Here is a 20,476-nt window from a genome sequence, read left to right on the forward strand (position 1 = left end):
AAAAATGTTTAATTCCCACACGTTAACTCAAAAGACTTTTTCAAATTGACAGTACATTAAATGTTCGATTTTTTTTAGTCTGTTGACTACATTATTTCTATCCCGCAAGTAATGTAAATGGGTAGAAAGAAAGATGAATAGACAGGCACAGATAAACACAAATATAGGTGGGAATTTCCTCTTCCACGGCTTGACTGATCCTTGGGGTAAAATAAAATGATAAAATAATGTATATATTTTAGAATATTAAACAAAGTGTTGGAGGGGCTGAACTGGGGCTACACAGATTTCTAATGAGGCTATAGCAACCCCGAGTCTTAGTGTAGCACCATTCTGGGGAGATTTGCTTTATGGTCCATTGCAGCCAGGGATGAAGTTTTTGGCCACAATTCTAAAATGCATATTTGACAAAAACACAACACTGCTCATCATCAAAAGAACATTATACATACCTACAGTGAAGCATGGTGGTGCCCGCATCATGTTTTGAGGCCGTTTTTCTTCATCTTGAACAGGTGCCTTAGTCAATGGGAAAATAATTTTGAACAAGTTTAAATGATAGTCATTAGCACAAAGCACAAACCTTCAGGCTTCAACTTGAAAGCAGAAAAAAAAGGCAGTAAAAGTCCATAGGAACATCTCAACTTTATTTGGGGTTAATCAGAAGCACTTTAAATTTTGACAGGTAACTTCCATTTTACACGAGTGTGAACTTGATGGGTTACTTATTAAAAGAGACATCCTCGTTATAAGAGGGTATGCAAACTTGTACATTTCAGTTCTCTATTTTTTACTTCCCCTTTTGTAACGGTTAAAGAAAAATCCAGGTCATATTAGCTGTGGATTAGTGTTTGGAATGATTTATTCTGGTTTTACAAACAAACCAAAAAAAAACACACAAAAACTTGGCATTTGAACAGGATTGTATAGCCTTTTAATCATCACGAGATAGACTTAGAATATAGCTAGACGATTTGACTAGACTAAAGGTAATTCCTACTATTGTTTTATGTAAAAATAACTAAACAAATGTAGTATTTGCCCAGCACTTAAAAGTACAGTATGAGAAAATTGGGGGCAGTGGGGTTTATTTTATTTCCCTCGGAAAAATAAGGTGACATGCTTAATTTACGTGTGAGAACAGCTGATTTATGTTATTTACAGCATGTATCTATTTTTCTTCCTCCTTTGCTTGTATGAATGTGTTGCGAACATGCATGACGTGCGTGGGGCGTTTGGTCTGGGCTCTGTCCCAGACTGCATCATGCTCGGAGTCGGCAGCAGCAACAGCCAGTGCTCACACCGCACAGCCAGTGCTCACACCGCACCGAGCTCACCGGATGCTTTTTTCGCCCACGGCAGGACGCTCCGACAGCCGCGTTGGATTAACCCCCCCATCATCGTCGGCCGCGTGCACGTAGCTACCCACGGAGGGGGACGCTGACAGCATGCGAGGAGGGTGGGGGGCTGGGTAGCGGGTAGGGGGTGAGAAAAACCGTGCAGAAATCGGCGTAGCTGGCCAGGTAAGACACGTCTGACTGACTCCTTTTGTCTCCCACATAAAGGCGATAATAACAGTGACGTGACTTTAATGAATATTAGTTTGAAGGTAGATTGTAGTTTGTAGCGTGCCAATGGGGCTATGAATGAGAAGACGACGACAGTGGTCACCGATGGGCCACATCCTTATTAGTCAAATGCACAAGCCCATCAATCTAACGTTTGACTTTCCTCCTCCAGCATCTCCATTCACTCCGCCCAATGGCTTCGGACACTTGTTTATATCCATGGGATTTGTCCGCCTTTTGGATTTACTCTGTCTCGGTCGGACGGTAAAAGACGTTTAATCGGAGTACTAGGTCGTAAATATCCCACCAGGTCAGCCCATCCAAGCGCCACATGAGGGGACGCGCATTGCGCCCCTGCGCCGCGGTGCTGCTGTGACTCGGTGGCCGGTTGGGAACACAGGGACCGCAGGGCCGATGCTGCGCGGCCAGGCTATGCTGAAGAGCCGCTGCTGCGTCCTGCTTAGTGACCTGAGGCTGCTCCTGCTCGGGCCGCCGGCGCCTCCGCCGCCGCCTCCGCTCAGCCCCATGAACGGACAAGCCACGCAGAGCCGCGAGCCGGGCGTCGCCGAGCGAGGCACCCCGCCCGCGGCACGGCGCTGCGCGGATGCGGCAGCTCCTCTGATGACTGCTCGAAGGGCAAACTGGAGGAGAGGTTCTCCCTCACCAGCTACACGGAAAGCGGCTTCAGGACGCCCGTGTGCAGGATCTGCTTCCAGGGACCGGAGCACGTGAGTGCAAAGCTTGTCCTTCATTCCTGCTCCACACTTCATTTGATGCACATTGTAATGACAGAGATTCTGCTATACTGCAGTGTTTCCCATGCGTTAGTGAGCCAAGGTACATATACATTAGAAACATCCATTCATTTTCTAATCCGCTTATCGTCACAAGGGTCGCGGGCGTGCTGGAGCCTATCCCAGCTGTCTTCGGGCAGCAGGCCGTGGTACACCCTGAATTGGTTGCCAGCATATCGCAGGGCACACAGAGACGAACAACAAATTTACCCTCACAATCACACCTCGGGACAATAGTCCCATGGACCTGCAGCATGTGTTTTTGGAATGTGGAAGGAAATCGGAGTACCTGGAGAAAACATACGCAGGAACGGGGAGAACGTGCAAACTCCACACAGGAAAGCCGGAATCAAATCCCAGGCCCTTGCACCGTGAGGCCGGCGTGCTAACCAGTCGTCCACCATGCCACCTACATGCGAAACATTTTGCACACACACACACACACACACACACACACACACACGCACACGCACACGCACACAACAAAAATAGAATTTCTGTGGAATTTCAAGAGTTACAAGTTTTATTGGTTCTGTGACAAAGCTTATAACTCAATACAGTCATTCACAAATTTGCCTATTTGCTGTTATTTTATTGTTTTTTTGTTGTTGTTTTTAATGTATGTATCTGAAAAATAACAAATAGCGTTATTGACAACCAGTATTGCTTTGGCACCATCTGGTGGCATCTTTGCTCTCTAAAATAGACATTGAAGTGAGTTGAGGGGTTTCATTTTTGCCACTCTCTTGTGGCATCTTCAGTCGTTATAAATCACTTTTTGTTGGGGTTTTTTTCTGGGCCATTACGACACTGAGTATTAGTTGTTAAGGATGTTTGGAGCTGATAGTTTGCGGTAAAAGTGAAAATATTGGCATCAAAATTTCGATTATGACAATCTCAACACGACTTCATTTAAATGCCTTTAAAACATATTTATTACTAACCAGCTATGAAGCCTTGCAACATGTTAAGGTTTTTTGATCTTCAATGAAAAAAAGACATTTTCATATATTTCTCATAAAGTGCAAGGAGCTTGCAGGCTAAGAAGCGTGCTATATTAAGTTAAATGAAAACTCATATTTATTTTAAGTTTAAAACTGAAAGACACTTTGGAATCCAGCAGAAAACAATCTGAAAGTGACAAAATATGTTTGCTACATTTAGTGATAGATCAGCGTTAAATTGCTAACGTTAATTGTTAAACTTATGCTGGACTACTACATTGTGCTAACTTCTAAATGAGAGGTTTAAAAAAAAAAAAAAAAAAAAAACTCTCCCGCTTAAGACTAACATGTGGAGATGTGTGTCGGTTGGTATAGATGCTATACGAAATGAAAGTTGTCATACGAAATTGAGTACATTTTTTAGGCCTGAGTAATGGTACTTGATTGACCATTCACAACTAAACGGGGCTTGATTTCAGTGCATTAAGTGGACATGCCTGCAGTATTTGAGAGCGGAGAGAAGGGCTTTTTTTCCACAATTTTGAAGGCTCATTCAATAGATTTGAATTTTTATTTTTATTTATTTTTTTCACCATTCAGATTTGGCAGCATTATTGACAACAGTCTTCTCTGCGGTGTGTCAAATTTACAAGACGTTTTTCCTTTACAGGGACTAATGAGCGCATCTTATTTCACTCCCCAATGTACTTCCTCTGAAATCTGAGCCTGTTTAGTGGAAAGGAAAGCTATTATTCTGCGGTATGGATGGAAACAGGCGGAGATACACAGGTTAATTGTACTTTCTGCCGTCGAGTTGATGATTTAACATAAACTGTTCTGTAAAGCGCTTTGTTCCAGCTGCAGTTCTTCTGAAAGATCAATATGAATAAGGGTGTATTGTATTGTACTTGTAGTGAATAATTTTTAATTAAAAAAAAAATTCGGACAAGTTAAATAAAACTGGATAGTTTTCTGCGTCACACCTGATCATCTCTCTCATCTGCTAATGCATCGCAGCAGAGTGACGGGGATGACTGCTATACTGTACATCAAACACGAGTACATGTCTGAATGCTTGCCTAGACTCCCAAGGTCTTGTTGGGAGAGAAACTAATCTCAGAGCAAGGCTGCTATAGCTGCTGCAAAATAAGGGAAAGACTCAGCCTTGTGTTTGCTTTTTAGAGGCTAGAAAGAAAAATCGAGTTGTAACATTATCAAGATATAATTTTACCCCCACCCCCAAAAAAAAAAACCTCAAGATGTAATGAAAGGAAAAAAGTGGTAATTGTACAAGAGTAAAGTTGTCAAATTTCTGAGGATAAATTCTTTCAAACAAGAGTAAATGAACAAGCATGGAAAAGTTGCAAAAGAAGAGTCTTATTATTAATGTAACGTTTTGAGAAAAAGAAATTGGAATTTAGTGGAAATGTAACAAGTATAATTTTACAAAGTCGTTATTTGCTGAGAAAAAGGTGATGGCGCAAAAAAATTAAGATTTAAAAAGGAAACCACAGGACAATATATTGTGGTTGAAACTACTAGAATGAATTTGTATTAACCTTTTTTTCTCATTTTATGAAAATAAAATACACATTTTATGAGATTAAAAAATGTAATATTTTGACAAAAAACATTGGTTGATAAGTCCTAATTTTATCAGATTAAAAAAAACACAATTTTCCAACAATTATGTAAAACAATATTCCACAAAAAGGCACATTTTACAATAAACATGTAGCGTTACAAGAAGAAACGAGAAATATTTTTATAAGAATAAATTCATGAAAATTTGAGGCATTAATTACATCTTAAAAAGGGGGTGAGGGGGTGAAGTTGTACATCCTATGACAAGAACTAACTTTCAAGTCTTACTTTTGCTAGAATGTTCCTCAAATCACAAGAACAGACTCAGAATATTACAAATATTACCGGTATATTAAATCTATATATTTTTTTCTTATATCTGTATCTTATATTTATATTGCATTCTATACTGTGTACAGTTCTTTTTCTGAAACATTGATTTTTGTGCATGCAACACTTTTTTTCTTTTCTTTGTCCCCCCAATTTTTACTGCTGTAGACTGCAAATTTCCCCAGTGTGGGACAAATATGGTTATCTTATCTTATCTTAAAGGAAGGGAAATCGTCAACTTAATTCTCTGTGACTTTTCCACCCTACAATATGACTTGAGTATCACAGACCAAGCAATAACTGATTGCATTTCGCAAATGCGGATGCATGGGGAAACGGATTAAGGGTTGGAATTGGATTTGGGCATTAGAATCTAGTATTGGCTCTAGCAGAACTGTACTGTCATCTTGTATTTGGCATCATATCTGTTTAAATGAAGCACACACGCAAAAACAAAAAAACAAAAACAACCCAAAGAAAATAAACAATACACCTTTCTGGACAAGGCTTGAAGACATCTTGATCGTAATGTCACACTACATCAGGCCCGTCAGGCATATTCCCAGACCCCATTTGCTCGACTGAAAGGAGCAGGCCCATAACGAATGTAATTAAATGAGAATCAGGACCAGCAAATTTAAGATCACCTCACTAAGTGGCAATTAGTGTTTGAACCGGTGAGTTGACCAGTCAACTTTATTACTTCGTATCGACATTTAACGCTTGAAATTGCTTCAATGCCAATCACGTTTTTGGCATCTCTTCTTTCATTGATCATTTTAAAGGACTTTCAACTGCTGCTGTCACCAGAATATAACGCTCATTAGAGTAGCGAAATGTCCAACCATCAAGGCCACACAGTCTTCACATGTCTGCACATGTCAGAACCCCCCGCACGACCCATCGCAAAAAAAAAAAAAAAATGCTAGTTGTGGTAGAGTGTAGCGGTTAGCCTCACTAACTTCAGATATTCTGATCGTTATTGTTCTTAAAAGAGTTATACCAGTGGTATCTCAGGACTTTCAGTGAGGAACAGCGGCACAAAGGGAAACTGTGTCTTGGTCACCAAAATGTTATGGTCAATACTGACAACTGTGTGCTAACGAGAATCAACTCACATCGCAACCGTTGTGTAGCTTTATGACACTGAAAGCGACGCTTGTCTTGCTTGATTGACACCGACGCCTGTATACTAATTGGTTGTCTGGATGTGTGTGGAAATATTCTACCCTCAACGGGAGCCGTAGCAAGTCTATTTGGCAGTAAAATAGAAATTACATCATCAAATATCTGACCAGAAAAATCTTTTGGTCTCCAACCCTTAGCGGTAATGAGTTTATACAATATGAAAGAAAGCAATTAATGTGTGACTTTGTCTTGATGTAAAGCGCGAGACTTACTGTATCGTTTCATGGTCATTGCCTTTTTGTAGGCCTACAATGTAAGCAAATTACTCGTTTTGCATCTCAGTCCATCTTTTCACCTTTAAGCTCCGGCTTTTTCATTATTACTAAAACAGGGTCCACAGGCTGCTTCGCACCCCCCGCACCCCCGCCCCCACTGCTCTTTCTTTCCCACACCATCTCTCCACACAGTCAGCACATTTTGCGGCACATACAAAGCAGCAAAGAACCCAACGCCTTTCCCATGGCCTCCTCCCGCCACGTTATCGACGTCTCCTTGATACGTCAACGCTTGTCAATAAAGCTTGATTGAACGCCATCTTATCTCTTCACGCTGGTCCTCGTCCCTCGCCAGCCTGCCTCGTGTTTGGGATGTTGTCTCTCCGCCAAACCCAGATATGGATCTGCCGAGGTGTGAACTGTGCACGTTTCTGAAAGGGGAGATAAGTGGAAGGTCTGCATGCCTCTGAGTCATAGAACCGGCGGGGACGTGAGGCGTTCCTCTTTTCTGCCTTTGCTTTTAAGATTGTCACAATGACCGAGGTGGCTTGTATCTGATGTGACAATCCTTCTCCAAACAACACTTTCATCCCCAAGGCTGCGAGACAACAAAAAAAAAATGGTGTGATAGATACATCAGTGCTGTGCAGAATTCTTTAGGTTGGTGATTCGAGCGATGCTATAATGACTATATAGAGCAGGGGTGTCAAACTCATTTTTGTCGCGGGCCGCATTTCTGTTACCATTTCCCTTGGAAGGCCGTTATGACTGAGAGCATATAAAGAAGAACGGTTTATTCCACTGTTGTTGAAGTTACTGTCATGAGGGGTTTCGTAACAAGAAAATGCTTACACTACAGTGTCTCTCTTATTTAGTACATCTAAGAATTTGACATTTTTGGAAGAGATTTTAGCAAGCATCATGTTTGATTGGCTTTTGCGGGCCACAGAAAATGATGTGGCGGGCCAGATCTGGCCCCCGGGCCTTGAGTTTGACACCTGTGATATACATTACAGTATACAATTACAACAGTGCCTGTTTGAGATGTTGGCTGAATTTATACAGCAGTTGGGCAGATAGTGCAAAAACAAGGCTTCAGGCTGTTTAATGCCCCTCGCTGTTAAAGTTTACATGTTGTGTTGAAATAAAAACACAGCATAATTTTGCTTTAATGGCTACTAGCTTAATGCTAACACAAAATGGGAAACACCATAAAGGGGCTGACAGACAGCATTTATGTGGCCGTGTTAGAACACGAAGCAACTGATATTTCAACGCAAACAGTGCAGCAACAAGTACACGGATAATATAACAATACTCACAGGCAAATATTCTTTATTTTTTTGCGACTAATATACATAACTAATATTACTGTAGCTAGCTGAGTCACTTATGAAACTCTTCTTCGCTTGTGTCTGCGGGACTGTATTCTACTGCCCCCGGCTGGCCAAGTTGCACACAACAGAACGAGCCCCATTGATTTAGTCATGATGCACCAACTGTTGAATTCTTTACATTCTTTTTATGATTATGTTTTTATATAGTACGATATCATTGAATGCTATTTTCCTTTTTAAAAACGCATGACAAAAATGCTTTTTTAGGGGCGGCTCAAATAGATTTTAATGGAATTCTTAATCCTCAAGCTAATTTTGGGGGTAAAGTCACTGGTAATTTGAGGAGATTTTTTTCATGATTACAGTGTGTCAAAATGACTGCCATCAAAAATGTTGCCAAAACAGCAAATCTAGTGGTGTTGTGTGAGCAATGTTAGCCCTTGTCAGCCTCTTCATTTTGTATCTCCGCTCTCACAGGAGCCGTGAAAGTCGTCCTCCCTGCCTCTCCCTCAAACCTTCAAGCAGCGTCCCGCTAAAAACAAACGAGGGAGCGAATCCAAGCGTCCTTGCCACTGTGTCTAAAAATACATAAGCGAAAAAACCTGGCGCCTGCGGTCCCTTCGAACCAGATCAAATGTTTTACAACCTAATTCTCCCTTTGTGTTACAATCTCTCGACATAGAATGAGACTAATTCTGAATAGAAGCCTCTTGTTTGCACCGAATGAGATAATGAGGATGATCGCTGTTACATAAGAATCCTACAACAATGGCACCGCCTCGCTGCCAGGTTGGATAGGCGGAATGATCACAGCCGCAACACTCTGTTTTTGTCCACGCTATCATTTCCTCATTCTTTACTAGTCAAGCCAGACGTCCCCTGTGGGAGTTAAATTACCAATGAAAAAAAAATTGAAGCTTTTGTTCTATGCATAACGGCGTGTGTGTAAAATACACACACAGACATGTTAACATCTTCACCCAACCCCCGCCCCCCACTAAAAAGTATATTTGATATCGTAAGCCAGTGTAACATAAAGCAAATTGAACCTCAACACGGCACTTGATTATAGAAAAAGGAATTGAACAAACTACTTGATGTACTGAATGTACTGAATCGAAACTCTACTATTACAGTGAATGAATACTAACAATAGAACCAAAACAAAAGTTGAATTGACATTTTCGTTAACGAAATAATGAAAATGATCACTAACTATTTTAGTTAGCCAGAAGAAGTCACAGTCAAGTGTGAGTTGAGGTATTTTGACTGTGCGTCGCCTCGAAGCTTCGGTCAATAAAAAGCGCCACGAGATGACCTCTCTCCTTCGCATCCGTGCCGCTTGCGTGCTTCTTATGGCTACCATGCTTTAGTCACTTAACTGAGCCCGAATGCGATGCTCGCTATCATGTGATCCCTTTTTTTTTGTTTCGGATATGTAAAAAAATTAATAAATAAGTGGGCAAGTCGCTTGGAGTGTTCTGAGTGGGATACTTCTCAACAGGAACTCAAGCCACAAATCCATTTTAGAATTTGGCAACTTGGCAAACAAGGAAGGGAAAGCAAGCTTTATTTAAGATGCTCGAGGTGTGATGCGTCTAACTTTTGAAGCAGTGTTATGCAATGCACCTATTATACTTTTCAAGGGTCGAGGGTCTGCTATGTGGGAGTTGGCATCTTTTCCCTGTTGCTGCATTGGTTTTCTCTGGGTATTCCGACTTCCACATTCTAAAAACATCCAGTTTATGTTCATCAAAGTCTACATTTGTGTGATTGGCTGGCGACCAGTGTAACCTTCCTTGCAGCTCCATTTTTCTTCTATGATCATTCTAGGATTATTTTTTTGAGAAAAACATCCAATGCTGAGCAGCCTGGACAGATGAATGACCAAACGCTAATTTGCAAAAGAGACCAAGCCTGATTTCCTAAGGATATATGTTGTCCATTTGTTGTTTTCTACTTCTAAGGTTATCATCCCCTCTCTTTGTCAAAAGACCAAAAACCACAAAATACAACTTGGATGTTTTCGGAACCTCCTAAGACCGAAGTACTAAAATGACGGCTTCACAAGTAACATGCTCTCCTAATAACTTGAATGGATCTTAGAGTATGTTAAGCAGTGTGGCAGCTGCTCTCATCCCATCACGACACCATCAGTAATTTAGCTCGGGGTTACTCCGAATTGCCTGCACTCATTTCTACACCTCGCTGCCCTCAAAGTCATATTCAGCTCTATCCCTGCTATAATTGCTAGGAAATCGCCAGGTCTCTGAGAAATGATGTACAATTTTATCGAAAATGAATGCAGTAGTCCTGCAAGGGGGAAACTTAAAAGAGCAATTTTGGAGCGACCGTTTCTATCTTGTTTTCACCTCAGAATCCAGAGCTTTGCTTGCTAAATGGCAACGCATCTAATGCACTTGGATTTGTCTGCAGCACAATAAGAAGCCTCGAGGGGAACAAGTTAGTGTCATTCTTCCTATATGGCTCGGCGTGATGCTCTCTGCATCTTACGGAGGACAGACGCTCTGCCATTTTGTTGGAAATGGCCCAGAGGGAAAGCAAAAAAAAAAAAAAAAAAAAGAGCTCATCTTGATCCAGGCCTCCCTCCCCCATTTTATCTCAGACATAACGGCGCTCATTTGAACGCCAATAGATTTTTTTTTCTTCCCCCCGTCATACCTCTCAAATTAATCTCCTGGGAAGTAGAAGTGGGCTTCCTCGTGTCTCGGCTCACTTAAAAAGCTCCAATTTATTCCTCAAGCAATCATCATTCGAGACACCAGTGAAATGCAAAGCAGACTCTGCATAATATTGCATATTTGGCTCCGTGATCCTATCGAGCCATTTCAACATGCTGCAAAAGTTCCCACTCATTTTTTTTTTTTTGCTCGTGACGTTACTGTCAAACGTTCGCGGTCTCCAATTGACGCTTATATACGGATTCATGAAAAGATTTTTTTTTTTTTTTTTTGGTAGATGACCACAGAGATGATGCTCGTCAAGTTCATTCTGACTAATCGATGAAGCCACCAATATTTTCTTTCCCTGCCGTCATTGTTCGCTCAGGCCCCACCCACCAGCTTGCTCAACCAATGACATCAGCAAATGGGAATTGGAAATAAAACTAACACTAATTCATGTAACAGTTGCAAGGTTGCCACTCACAACCGTTCAGTTCGTTTTGTAAGCGGCCATGTTATCGAACTCATTTTTAATGAGATATTTCCCCACGCTTGAGGGCAACATTGTCGGTTTGTTGCAGCGACTGACCACCTGTTGATTTCAGTGAGGTGGCCCTTTTGTTTGTGCCAGAAGATGTGATTGGCAATTTCTCGACTTAAAACTCTCGCAGGGATTGTGACTAAGATCAAATTGAATTATTGCCAGAAAATGGCATCATTTAAATGTGTCATTTTAATCCTTTCATGCACCCTGTAAGCTGATAACTAGCTAACCTGTCCACTGTAGTAACCGCTGACCCTGAAAGGGTTAAAGTGTTTTTTTTTTCCTGATGTAAAAAAAAAAAATATGCATCTATTTTAATGCTATTGGAAAGACAAATCTGTAAAGTTGTTATATTTCTTTCTCAGGAAAAAAAACCCCACTAGAACCTACAGTAGTATTATGAGAATAAAGTGGTAAAGTTCAGAAATCTTGGGGAAAAAAAATCTATAAATTTAAAAAAACAACAAAAAAAAAGATAATGAAAAAATATCTATTTTAATGCTATTGGAAAGACAAATCTGTAAAGTTGTTATATTTCTTTCTCAGGAAAAAAAAAACACTAGAACTTCCAGTAGTATTATGAGAATAAAGTGGTAAAGTTCGGAAATCTTGGAAAAAAAAATCTATAAATTTAAAAAAACAACAAAAAAAAGTAATGTCAAATAAAATTGAAATATCACGAGATAAGCAAAAGTTGCCAGAATAAAGTTGTATAAAAAAATGTAGTATTAGGAAAATAGCCATGTTCTTTTTTCAAGGAAAAAAAATTGAATAAGACTACATTAAAGCAATTTTATTAATTTGCCTGTTCTTCCAGAGGTTTGCCATATTGCCAGTGGACATAAAAAGAAAAGATTGTGACCTGAGTGCTGTTGCCAATTAAAAAAAAAACACTTTCTGTTGCAGAGTTTATTTATTATGCTGCAATTTCCCTTCTTCTAAAGTTAATGGAGTGCACTTGGATGGAGGCCAGGCCTTTGAGTCATGCTAGAAGCTATTGCTAATTTGGCATCACGTCATTATTTACATCCACTGTGAGAGCATTGGGTAGAAAAATGTATAGCACTGAAATGTTTTAGTGATAATGCAGCACGAAACAGGGCGAAACAATGCAAAAGCTGCGTCATCTGAATACAGACGGGTACACTGTCCTATTTTTTTGTTGTTGTTGTTGTTGTTTGATCAACAAAAGGACATTTTGTTGTCACTTCCAACACGTGTGGGCTGTAATGCCACGTTTGTTATCAGATGCTCTCGTTCGCTCACCAGCCTGGCTTTTCAGCTCTTGGCGGCGATCGGGGCTGTCACAGCGAGCGTGTCGAGTCCTGCCGGACACGTCACAAGTGTTCTGATGGCCCTGCCAATACACGCCCACTCGGACCATCTGTGGACGGGCCTTTTTCTCCTCCTTCTACCCCCTCACTTCCCTTCCCTCTTGATTTCTACAGACTAATAATGTGGACATCTAAGCAGCCTGGTGGATGTTTTTTTTTTTTTTTTGCATATTTCCACTATTCATGTGCTGGTCACAGCTAGAGGAACAAGTGTTTGTGTTGAGTGTGTGTCTAACACAGTGATTCTCAAAGGCTGTTACGAGTACTACGATTGGTATTCGGGCTCACTCTGGTGGTACATGAAAGAATGGCTACCCAAGTGCAGTTCAGTTGTATTGAACTTTTTTTGTCCAATTTTCCTATATTTAGGCGCAGTGGTAACACTCAAACTGATGTTAACAGTGACTTGAAATTGCATGATATTCAAAAACACTTAGATCTACTACGCTACTGTACTTTAATGATGGTCATTATAGTGGGATTTAGTGTGCTCGGGATACAGTATTTTTTTTTTAGGTGTTGGTATTAAAAGTTTGAGAATGACTGTTGTAACCCAAGTTACTGTATTCATCCCCCAAATGAAAATAACCAGAAGAGTTGGCCACAGCAAGGTAGAAAAGCTTCCGCTTTGCATAGCTTGGATGTTTTTCTTTTTTTTTTTGGTACTTTCTATTAATGTTGATGACCTGTGGCAGCATGCTGCCTCTCCTGGTACTACAACAGACCTTTTTATTTGGAGGAGAATACATCCTGTCGATCATTGTGATGTGTGTGGTGTGCTGTGTTGGTCATTTCAAGTAAACCACACACAATTTTTTTCCCCTTATGTGTGAGGTCTCTCCCATTAAAAAAATGGCAAAGAGGTTAAAAATTCCTTGTGTGTGTGTGTGTGTGTGTGTGTGTGTGTGTGTGTGTGTGTGTGTGTGTGTGTGTGTCACATTTCCATTCCATAAGAAGCATTTGGTAATGTCTCTTGTTCTTACGCAGGGGGAGCTCCTGAGCCCGTGTCGCTGCAGCGGCTCGGTCCGCTGCACCCACCAACCCTGCCTCATCAAGTGGATCAGCGAGCGAGGTTCCTGGGCCTGTGAGCTCTGCTATTACAAGTACCAGGTTATCGCCATAAGCACAAAGAACCCACTGCAGGTGAGGATGCGGATCGGTCCCACCTCTTAAATTCCAAAAGTCCGCGTTTTGACGTTTCTGTCGCGTTGCCCTCAATGCTGACAAGTGTTGGACGGATTCGATTTACACTTGAAAAGGATGACAGATTTTCCCCCTCCCAGACTGCTACACAAAGAAAGCATTTGTGAGCATAATGCAGAACTCAAAGTACCTTATACTGCAACTATGCTACAGGAGTGGGAGGTAAAACGGGTGACTAACTCGGAATAATCAAGTGCTTTGGTGGCATTGCAGTCTATTTACATCATGCATTCAATTTCCAGGCGCTCGCTGAAAGTGGCGCGCAAACTAGGAATGGCAATTCCCCTCAGAGATTATGTGTGGATAGCTATGAGGAAGATTGATAGAAATGAAAAAAGGACAAGTTGATACCACTCTACATCACAGTAGAGGTGCAACAATCACCGACGAATCTACAGTATATTCAATCATCTATAATTACTTTGATAAATGATTTGTCGTTTAGAGACCTTTTTTTATTTTAAAATTGTCCAAATCATCAGAATTTCATCATATTAAATATTCTCCAATTTTTGTAGTCCGCCTTAAAGCACACAATCTATCTTTGCGTTGAATTAAAAATAAATAAATAAATAAATAAGCATTTACTTTTAAAACATTGATCAACATTTTTGCCTATTTTTGACATGTTACTGACCAAACCAGTAAATGAATCATTTGTGCATTTTCTGCTGCACATTTTTTTTGGGGGGGGGGGGGGAGTCCTCTTTTTTAATATAGGAATAAAAATTTTAATATGTTTTGTTTTTACCCAATTTGACAATTAATACACAAAATAACGGACAGTTTAATCAGTTATTTAAAAAAAAAAAAGTCCTGTGTTTTCTTAAATGGTGGCCTCATCATATTTTAACCATCATATCAAGATTTAAATGGTTAAAATATTTTTTTAGGTACATGTCTCAGATCAGAATAGAATTTGTCAAAACTACTTGTTCATTTGTCACGTCATTGTATCAAAACAAAAAAAAAAGCACATTCTCTTTTTTTTGAAGGAGAAGATGCTAATGTTTTGGCTCATCCACGCAAACGATTCCGTACAATTCTCTGCTGTTTCCGACAATAGCAATTGCTTATGCCGTGATGCTCAAAACATCTGACAACGGGTCTCGGTTGAATTGTCACAAAATGTCAAGCATATTTCGAGTCGACTTTTTGCAGGCGAATCTGGACTTTTTCCGATGGAGGGAAATATGTGAGCATGAGATGAAGCAATGTTCAGCCAGTTCTGTGAAATAACTCATAGCGAGTGAAGATAATTGTTGTGATGCGGATAAGAATATTTGGCCCAGAGGAAGTAGGAAGACTGCGCTGTAATTCCTACAGTGTTGCATACACAATTTCTTATTAGCTTTATTTTTTTCTTTGCGCTGTGCACTGCTGTCTTTTCCTCTCTGCGTCACAGCGAGATGGTTTGTCAACAAATTACAGTGGAAACAGTCAAAATGAAATGTGACTCTTGCAATCAATCTTACACACACACACACACACACACACACACACACACACACACACACACACACACACACACACACAAAGGTGCATCTTTCAATTTAGAATGATGAATGTGTCATCAAAACTCAGCGTCATAATATCGCTCTAGAGTACATTTTTACAAAGTCGTTAAAAACATAAATTGACTTCAGAAGGCCGATTCCAATCTAAATTTCATATTGGAAATAATGTTGAATTTGGAGTTTTCGTTAGCTGTAAGCTATGATCAAAATAATGACTTGAATTGTGTGTTATCCCGCAGTGGCAGGCCATCTCACTCACAGTGATCGAGAAAGTGCAGATCGCAGCGGCCATCCTGGGCTCTCTCTTCCTGATGGCCAGCATCTCCTGGCTGGTGTGGTCCTCGTTCAGCCCGTCGGCACGTTGGCAGCGCCAAGACCTGCTCTTCCAGATCTGCTACGGCATGTACGGCTTCATGGACGTCGTCTGCATAGGTGGGCTGCTCCGTTCCACGCTGGGCAACTGGCGGATTTAAGACAAGCAAGCAAATCAAATGTCAGAGGTGTTGATTTAATAACATTTGGCAAAATTTTGAAAGGATGCTAAAATGGATGTGCCCATTCCAGTATTGAGGAAAAAAAAAATGCCGTAGCTCAACTTCCCATTGCTGACATCTTGCGTAGTCCAGTTGAGACTAAGACGGAACAATTGTGAAAAATAATCTAATTGCAATTTGTTTCCCTCCTGATTGTGATTGGACCATAAGAGAGATAATGGAAATTACTTCCTGACACGGCTCTCCTATTAGGATATCATTAGATTGCGCAACTGGTCTGTGGAAACATATTGTGTTGGACGACGTCATGAAATGTATTAAGATGGCAACTGCAATGCCGGGGCACAATTTGTTTGATCGCCGAATAATAACGTGCTCATCTTTGAAGTGGGTTTCACCGCATACATTTGAATAGATTTGTAACTAAGTGACACTTTGAGAGTTCCTCGCTGAAGGCATGGTGAGAGGAGGTGGGGGGGATATTTTCTGCATGTGATGATGAAAGTGACATTTGTAGCACCATCCGTTTTAAGATTGACATCCTCCCGTGAGGAAGACGGTGGGATGGCATCCGGCATGAGGAGTGTCACCGCAGGACTAAGCAGGATGTGAAGGAGGGGAGGGCTGATTATCTCCAGTGTGGTCAGGATTGACAGCAAAGTCATTTAGGAGATGAACTTGTCATCTGGCAGATTTTATTTCTTTATTTGTTTTTGTTTTTTTAATTGAGCGTGGGTGTGTTAAAAATACGACCAGATGTTTCTTGTCTGTGACTTAACAATGAAAATAGAAGTAATCTTTGCAGTTTGAGCTAATTTCAGAGAACGGTGGGAGGAAAAAAAACATCAATTCTGCCTTTTCAAAGATAATAAGCCTCATCTTACATTGACACTGTCAGATACTGATAGAACAATCAACATTGTTGAATTCATACCCATGTATTTTTTTTTAACTCAAAGTTGTACCCCTCGTATGGTACATCTCGTATTTCTATGATTATCAACTACAGCATTAAATCATGAAAAAAGGCAATCGTTATTGCAGACAGCGTTCTATGTGCAAGTCATGTTTAATGTGAAAATCCTGAAAAAATTCTGAAAATTAAGTAACATTAGCAGTAAACAAATCAGGTGATGTCAAATCACAAACACCTTTCGTAACAATCAAGGTACATTTCGTAAACTGCCAAAGCACAACTATCAATCAATTAACTGCAAAACGATCAATATCTTCTGGTGGTGGTGGGTGTTGGTGAATTATTTTTCGGTCCCAAACTGGGCCCACAATTGTAACTGTTAACCCTGTTTAATATTTACGCATTTACGCTTGCAAATCCTCATGAGTGTGGTCAACACTTGAGTTGGGCCAAGTCATCCACTCTGTGACTGGCGTCAAATGAATGATGGTCTTCATAAGTGTTTGGGTCCCATTTTTAAGGAATTCATCTAATGCGGGATTTTTAAAAAATGGTAACAGTATGTTCCTGTTAGCATCCATGAAACAGGAAGTAGCCTGCTAGCATAGCCACAGAATTTTTCTTTTTTTTTTTTTTTTTTTTTACATTTGTTAAAGTTTAACCCTCAATGCTCTACTGAATGGCATTATTTTGTAAATCCAGCATCTTTGCCAGAACTGGATCGGTTGTGCGAGGTCAGCTAATGCTGTGGCGTCTTTACTTTTGTGATGAACAAAATTTAGTTGGCAGTAGCATATAGGGTTAAGATGATTATTTACGCTTGACTGCACTCTGCAAGCTTCTTGTGTTACAAATAGATTCTTCTCTCCAATGTGATCTTGAAGAACAAAAAAAAAAAAAAATCAATAAGTCATTTCAAACTGCGCGAAGAGATTATTGAACGACACCAGAAAACAAATGCTTTACTTTTTGCTAAACTGAATTTAAAACAAAGAAAATGCAATGTTGATATTTTTTTTGTGGGTTCAATGAATTTTAGTTTGTGCTAAACTAAACTACCGGTTTAATGAATGTTGCTCTTTCTGACTGATGCCCTCCACAGCGCTAATTGTCCACGAGGGGCCTTCCGTGTTCCGCATCTTCCACCGCTGGCAGGCTGTCAACCAGCAATGGAAGGTCCTTAACTATGACAAGTCTATGGACAACGTTGATCTGAAGGACGTCACCGTGGACAGGACTCATCAGCCCAGCCAGGCTTACCAGACTGGGCTCGGGGTGTCCACCTCCACCTCCTCGCTGATGGTGGTCGCCTCCGCGGCCGGCAGCGGCACGTCCACCACCGTGGTGACGGCGGCCGCCGCCGGAGGAGGACCGGGGACACACGGGAACGCCGATGGCGGAGCAGTGGCTGACCCGCATTGCCCCTATAATCTCCTGCACCTGCTCAGCCACCTGAGGTCGTCGGAGCCCCGCAGCCAAGGCAGCGGTAACGCGCGAGAGCTGGTCATGAGAGTCACTACAGTCTGAGGAGTCAGACGAGGCCTTATCTCTCACGTGGAGGGTTTTGGGTAATGCCGGCGAAGCAGCTGAACTGCACTAGACTGAGACCGTCTTGTTTGCATCATCACTGTCCTTCCATGGATTGAATAAATTACGAATTGGTTAATTTGCAGAGCTGCGTGGAAAATTCATTCTTATGGGGATTCATAATGCAGTACTCGGTTCACAAATTTTGTGGGCGGGGGAAAACATTGTTTTTTTTCCCCTGACAGGCAAGACAATCGCTTGGATTTGTGCTTCTCGTCACTTCATGCATTTGCTGAACTAGAATTTATACGGCTCAATCATAATTACAAAGACCAACAAAAAATGTTTCATTTGCCATTGACAAACTTGGCAAAAAAAAAAAAAAAAACCTCAAAAGAGCTTTGTAAGAAGTGTAAAGACAACTTTGCAAGCAAATCATAATCTGTATTAATTATAACATATTGGGGGAATACACAATGCTCTCTACTGGATATGAATGGGCACTGCCACCCTCATAAATAATTCAAAATCAACATCGAATAAAAAGGTATACATTAGATAATTTTTGGGAAGTAATGAAAATACATATACTTTATTAAACTTTTCCGTTATTGCAGTAGTAGCTAGCCTCTTTTTTCCATTATTTTACACCTTTCTTACCTAATTGATTTTTCTCTTTTTTTTTCCATGTTAAAAAATCCCTTTTGGCAGGTTGCGTTGACATTTTTACATCCACTGTAGATCAGTTCTCTCACTTGGCTTTTAAGGGCATAAATCTCAACGTCCAAGTGAAAAAGTGAGATTATACTCATAAAACATTTCTACTTTTAAAAATCTATATCACATGATGGCCAATTACAAAGCACACAAAAAAAACGTATAGTTTCAAAAACATATTGGCTTTTGATGCATCATGGTCGAATCAAGACTACTTAAACTTAAAAGCATGCTCGTTGTTTGTCGACATGAATTCATCAACGACAGTGTGTTCAATTCTAATGTGGGAGAGAACACGAACCTATTTCTAACGTAGAAAAACAGAAAGGAAAGCGCGACTTACTGTCCAAACATGTGAGCATCATCAAAAGAACTGGAAGCAGCATTTGTGTGTCAGCGTTGCATCAGCATAGTGCCTGCAGTGTGAAGAGAAAAAAAAACCATTACATTCGCTTGTTGCTGCAGAACTTTAATTCTCCAATACAGTTTCCACTTCATGGCAAAACAACAACAATAATAATGTAACCCAGGCAGTGAGGGCCATTAATTATTGTAAGATGGCATTTTTCTACATCATGATACGTTTTTAATTGATTTAATACAAAGCGTATGATCATGTCTGCGTATGAAAGCTTACTTTGGATTGGCACCATCAGTGAGGCATTTATTTAACATGCCCTCTTCCACTTTCTGTGTACTAATCTGTACCAATTTCACCAATCGACAATGATGTCCCTGTTAAGCGAAAATAAATGTCTTCTAAATTTGACACATCACAGAGTGTTCATTTTTTTTTAAAAATCATTCGATTTCAAATAATAAATGAACAACACCCTTTATGGTGTGTCAACGTTAGAAGACATTTAATTTATGTCATAAATTTACTTTATAAAGTTACTGTACCTGAACAGTTTTGTACAGAATAGCACGGCAGCAAATATTTTACTAATTCCTTTGCATGTGTTTGACACCTCTAAAAATAGGAACATTTCACAGTATGCATATGAAGGACAGAGTGGGGGGGGGGGGTGCAAGCGGAGGGATAGTGACCAAAGCATGGGTGTCACTTGCAGTCTGTTGCCTCCATACAGCATTCATAGCTCACATTCGGCTCACACTGCGGCGGATCTCGCAGCCTTTCATGATCTCGCATTCAAATATGCTCTTTCATTGCTCTTGTTTCATGTCCCTGGAATGTCAGTTTGAAGAGGGTGTCTGTCGGTCAAAACTGGGGAAAAAAAAAAAAAGTTAACTATTTTATTCCTGTAAAGGGATCGCCAACACAACCTTGCTACTTTCCTGGAAGTTGGATTATGGTGTAATATTCAGAAACAAAACAAACAAGTCCCAATTATGTTTCGATTATTTTAGCCCTGATGCCATAATGCTCATTTTTAATTAGAATGTTGCTCTGTAGAGGGCAGACCTCTACCACACCACAAAAAAAAAGCACAGGAAAAATCGTGTTTAATTGTTTGGTGGAAGACTACTTCCTGCTTTGTAGAGAAAAACAAACACACATGAGGTGCCATTATCATTCTAGGGAGTGGACTCTTAAACAGTGAAAATAAAGTAGAAAG

At 40.4% G+C, this 20,476-nt stretch overlaps 1 protein-coding gene across 1 annotated transcript; it reads left to right on the plus strand.

The window, feature by feature from the left end:
- The first annotated feature begins 914 nt into the window (after nucleotides 1-914).
- On the plus strand, nucleotides 915-18,857 carry marchf4b (membrane associated ring-CH-type finger 4b). The gene is given in 6 exon segments (XM_019882311.1): nucleotides 915-1,523; nucleotides 1,741-2,172; nucleotides 2,175-2,296; nucleotides 13,510-13,665; nucleotides 15,482-15,674; nucleotides 17,755-18,857. Coding segments are annotated over 5 exon segments (1,086 nt in total). The 5' UTR covers nucleotides 915-1,523; nucleotides 1,741-1,982; the 3' UTR covers nucleotides 18,180-18,857.
- The last annotated feature ends 1,619 nt before the right edge of the window (nucleotides 18,858-20,476 follow it).

The sequence above is a fragment of the Hippocampus comes genome, unplaced genomic scaffold (genome assembly GCF_001891065.2).
Source record: "Hippocampus comes isolate QL1 unplaced genomic scaffold, H_comes_QL1_v1.1 scaffold111, whole genome shotgun sequence".
Lineage (NCBI taxonomy): Eukaryota > Metazoa > Chordata > Actinopteri > Syngnathiformes > Syngnathidae > Hippocampus > Hippocampus comes.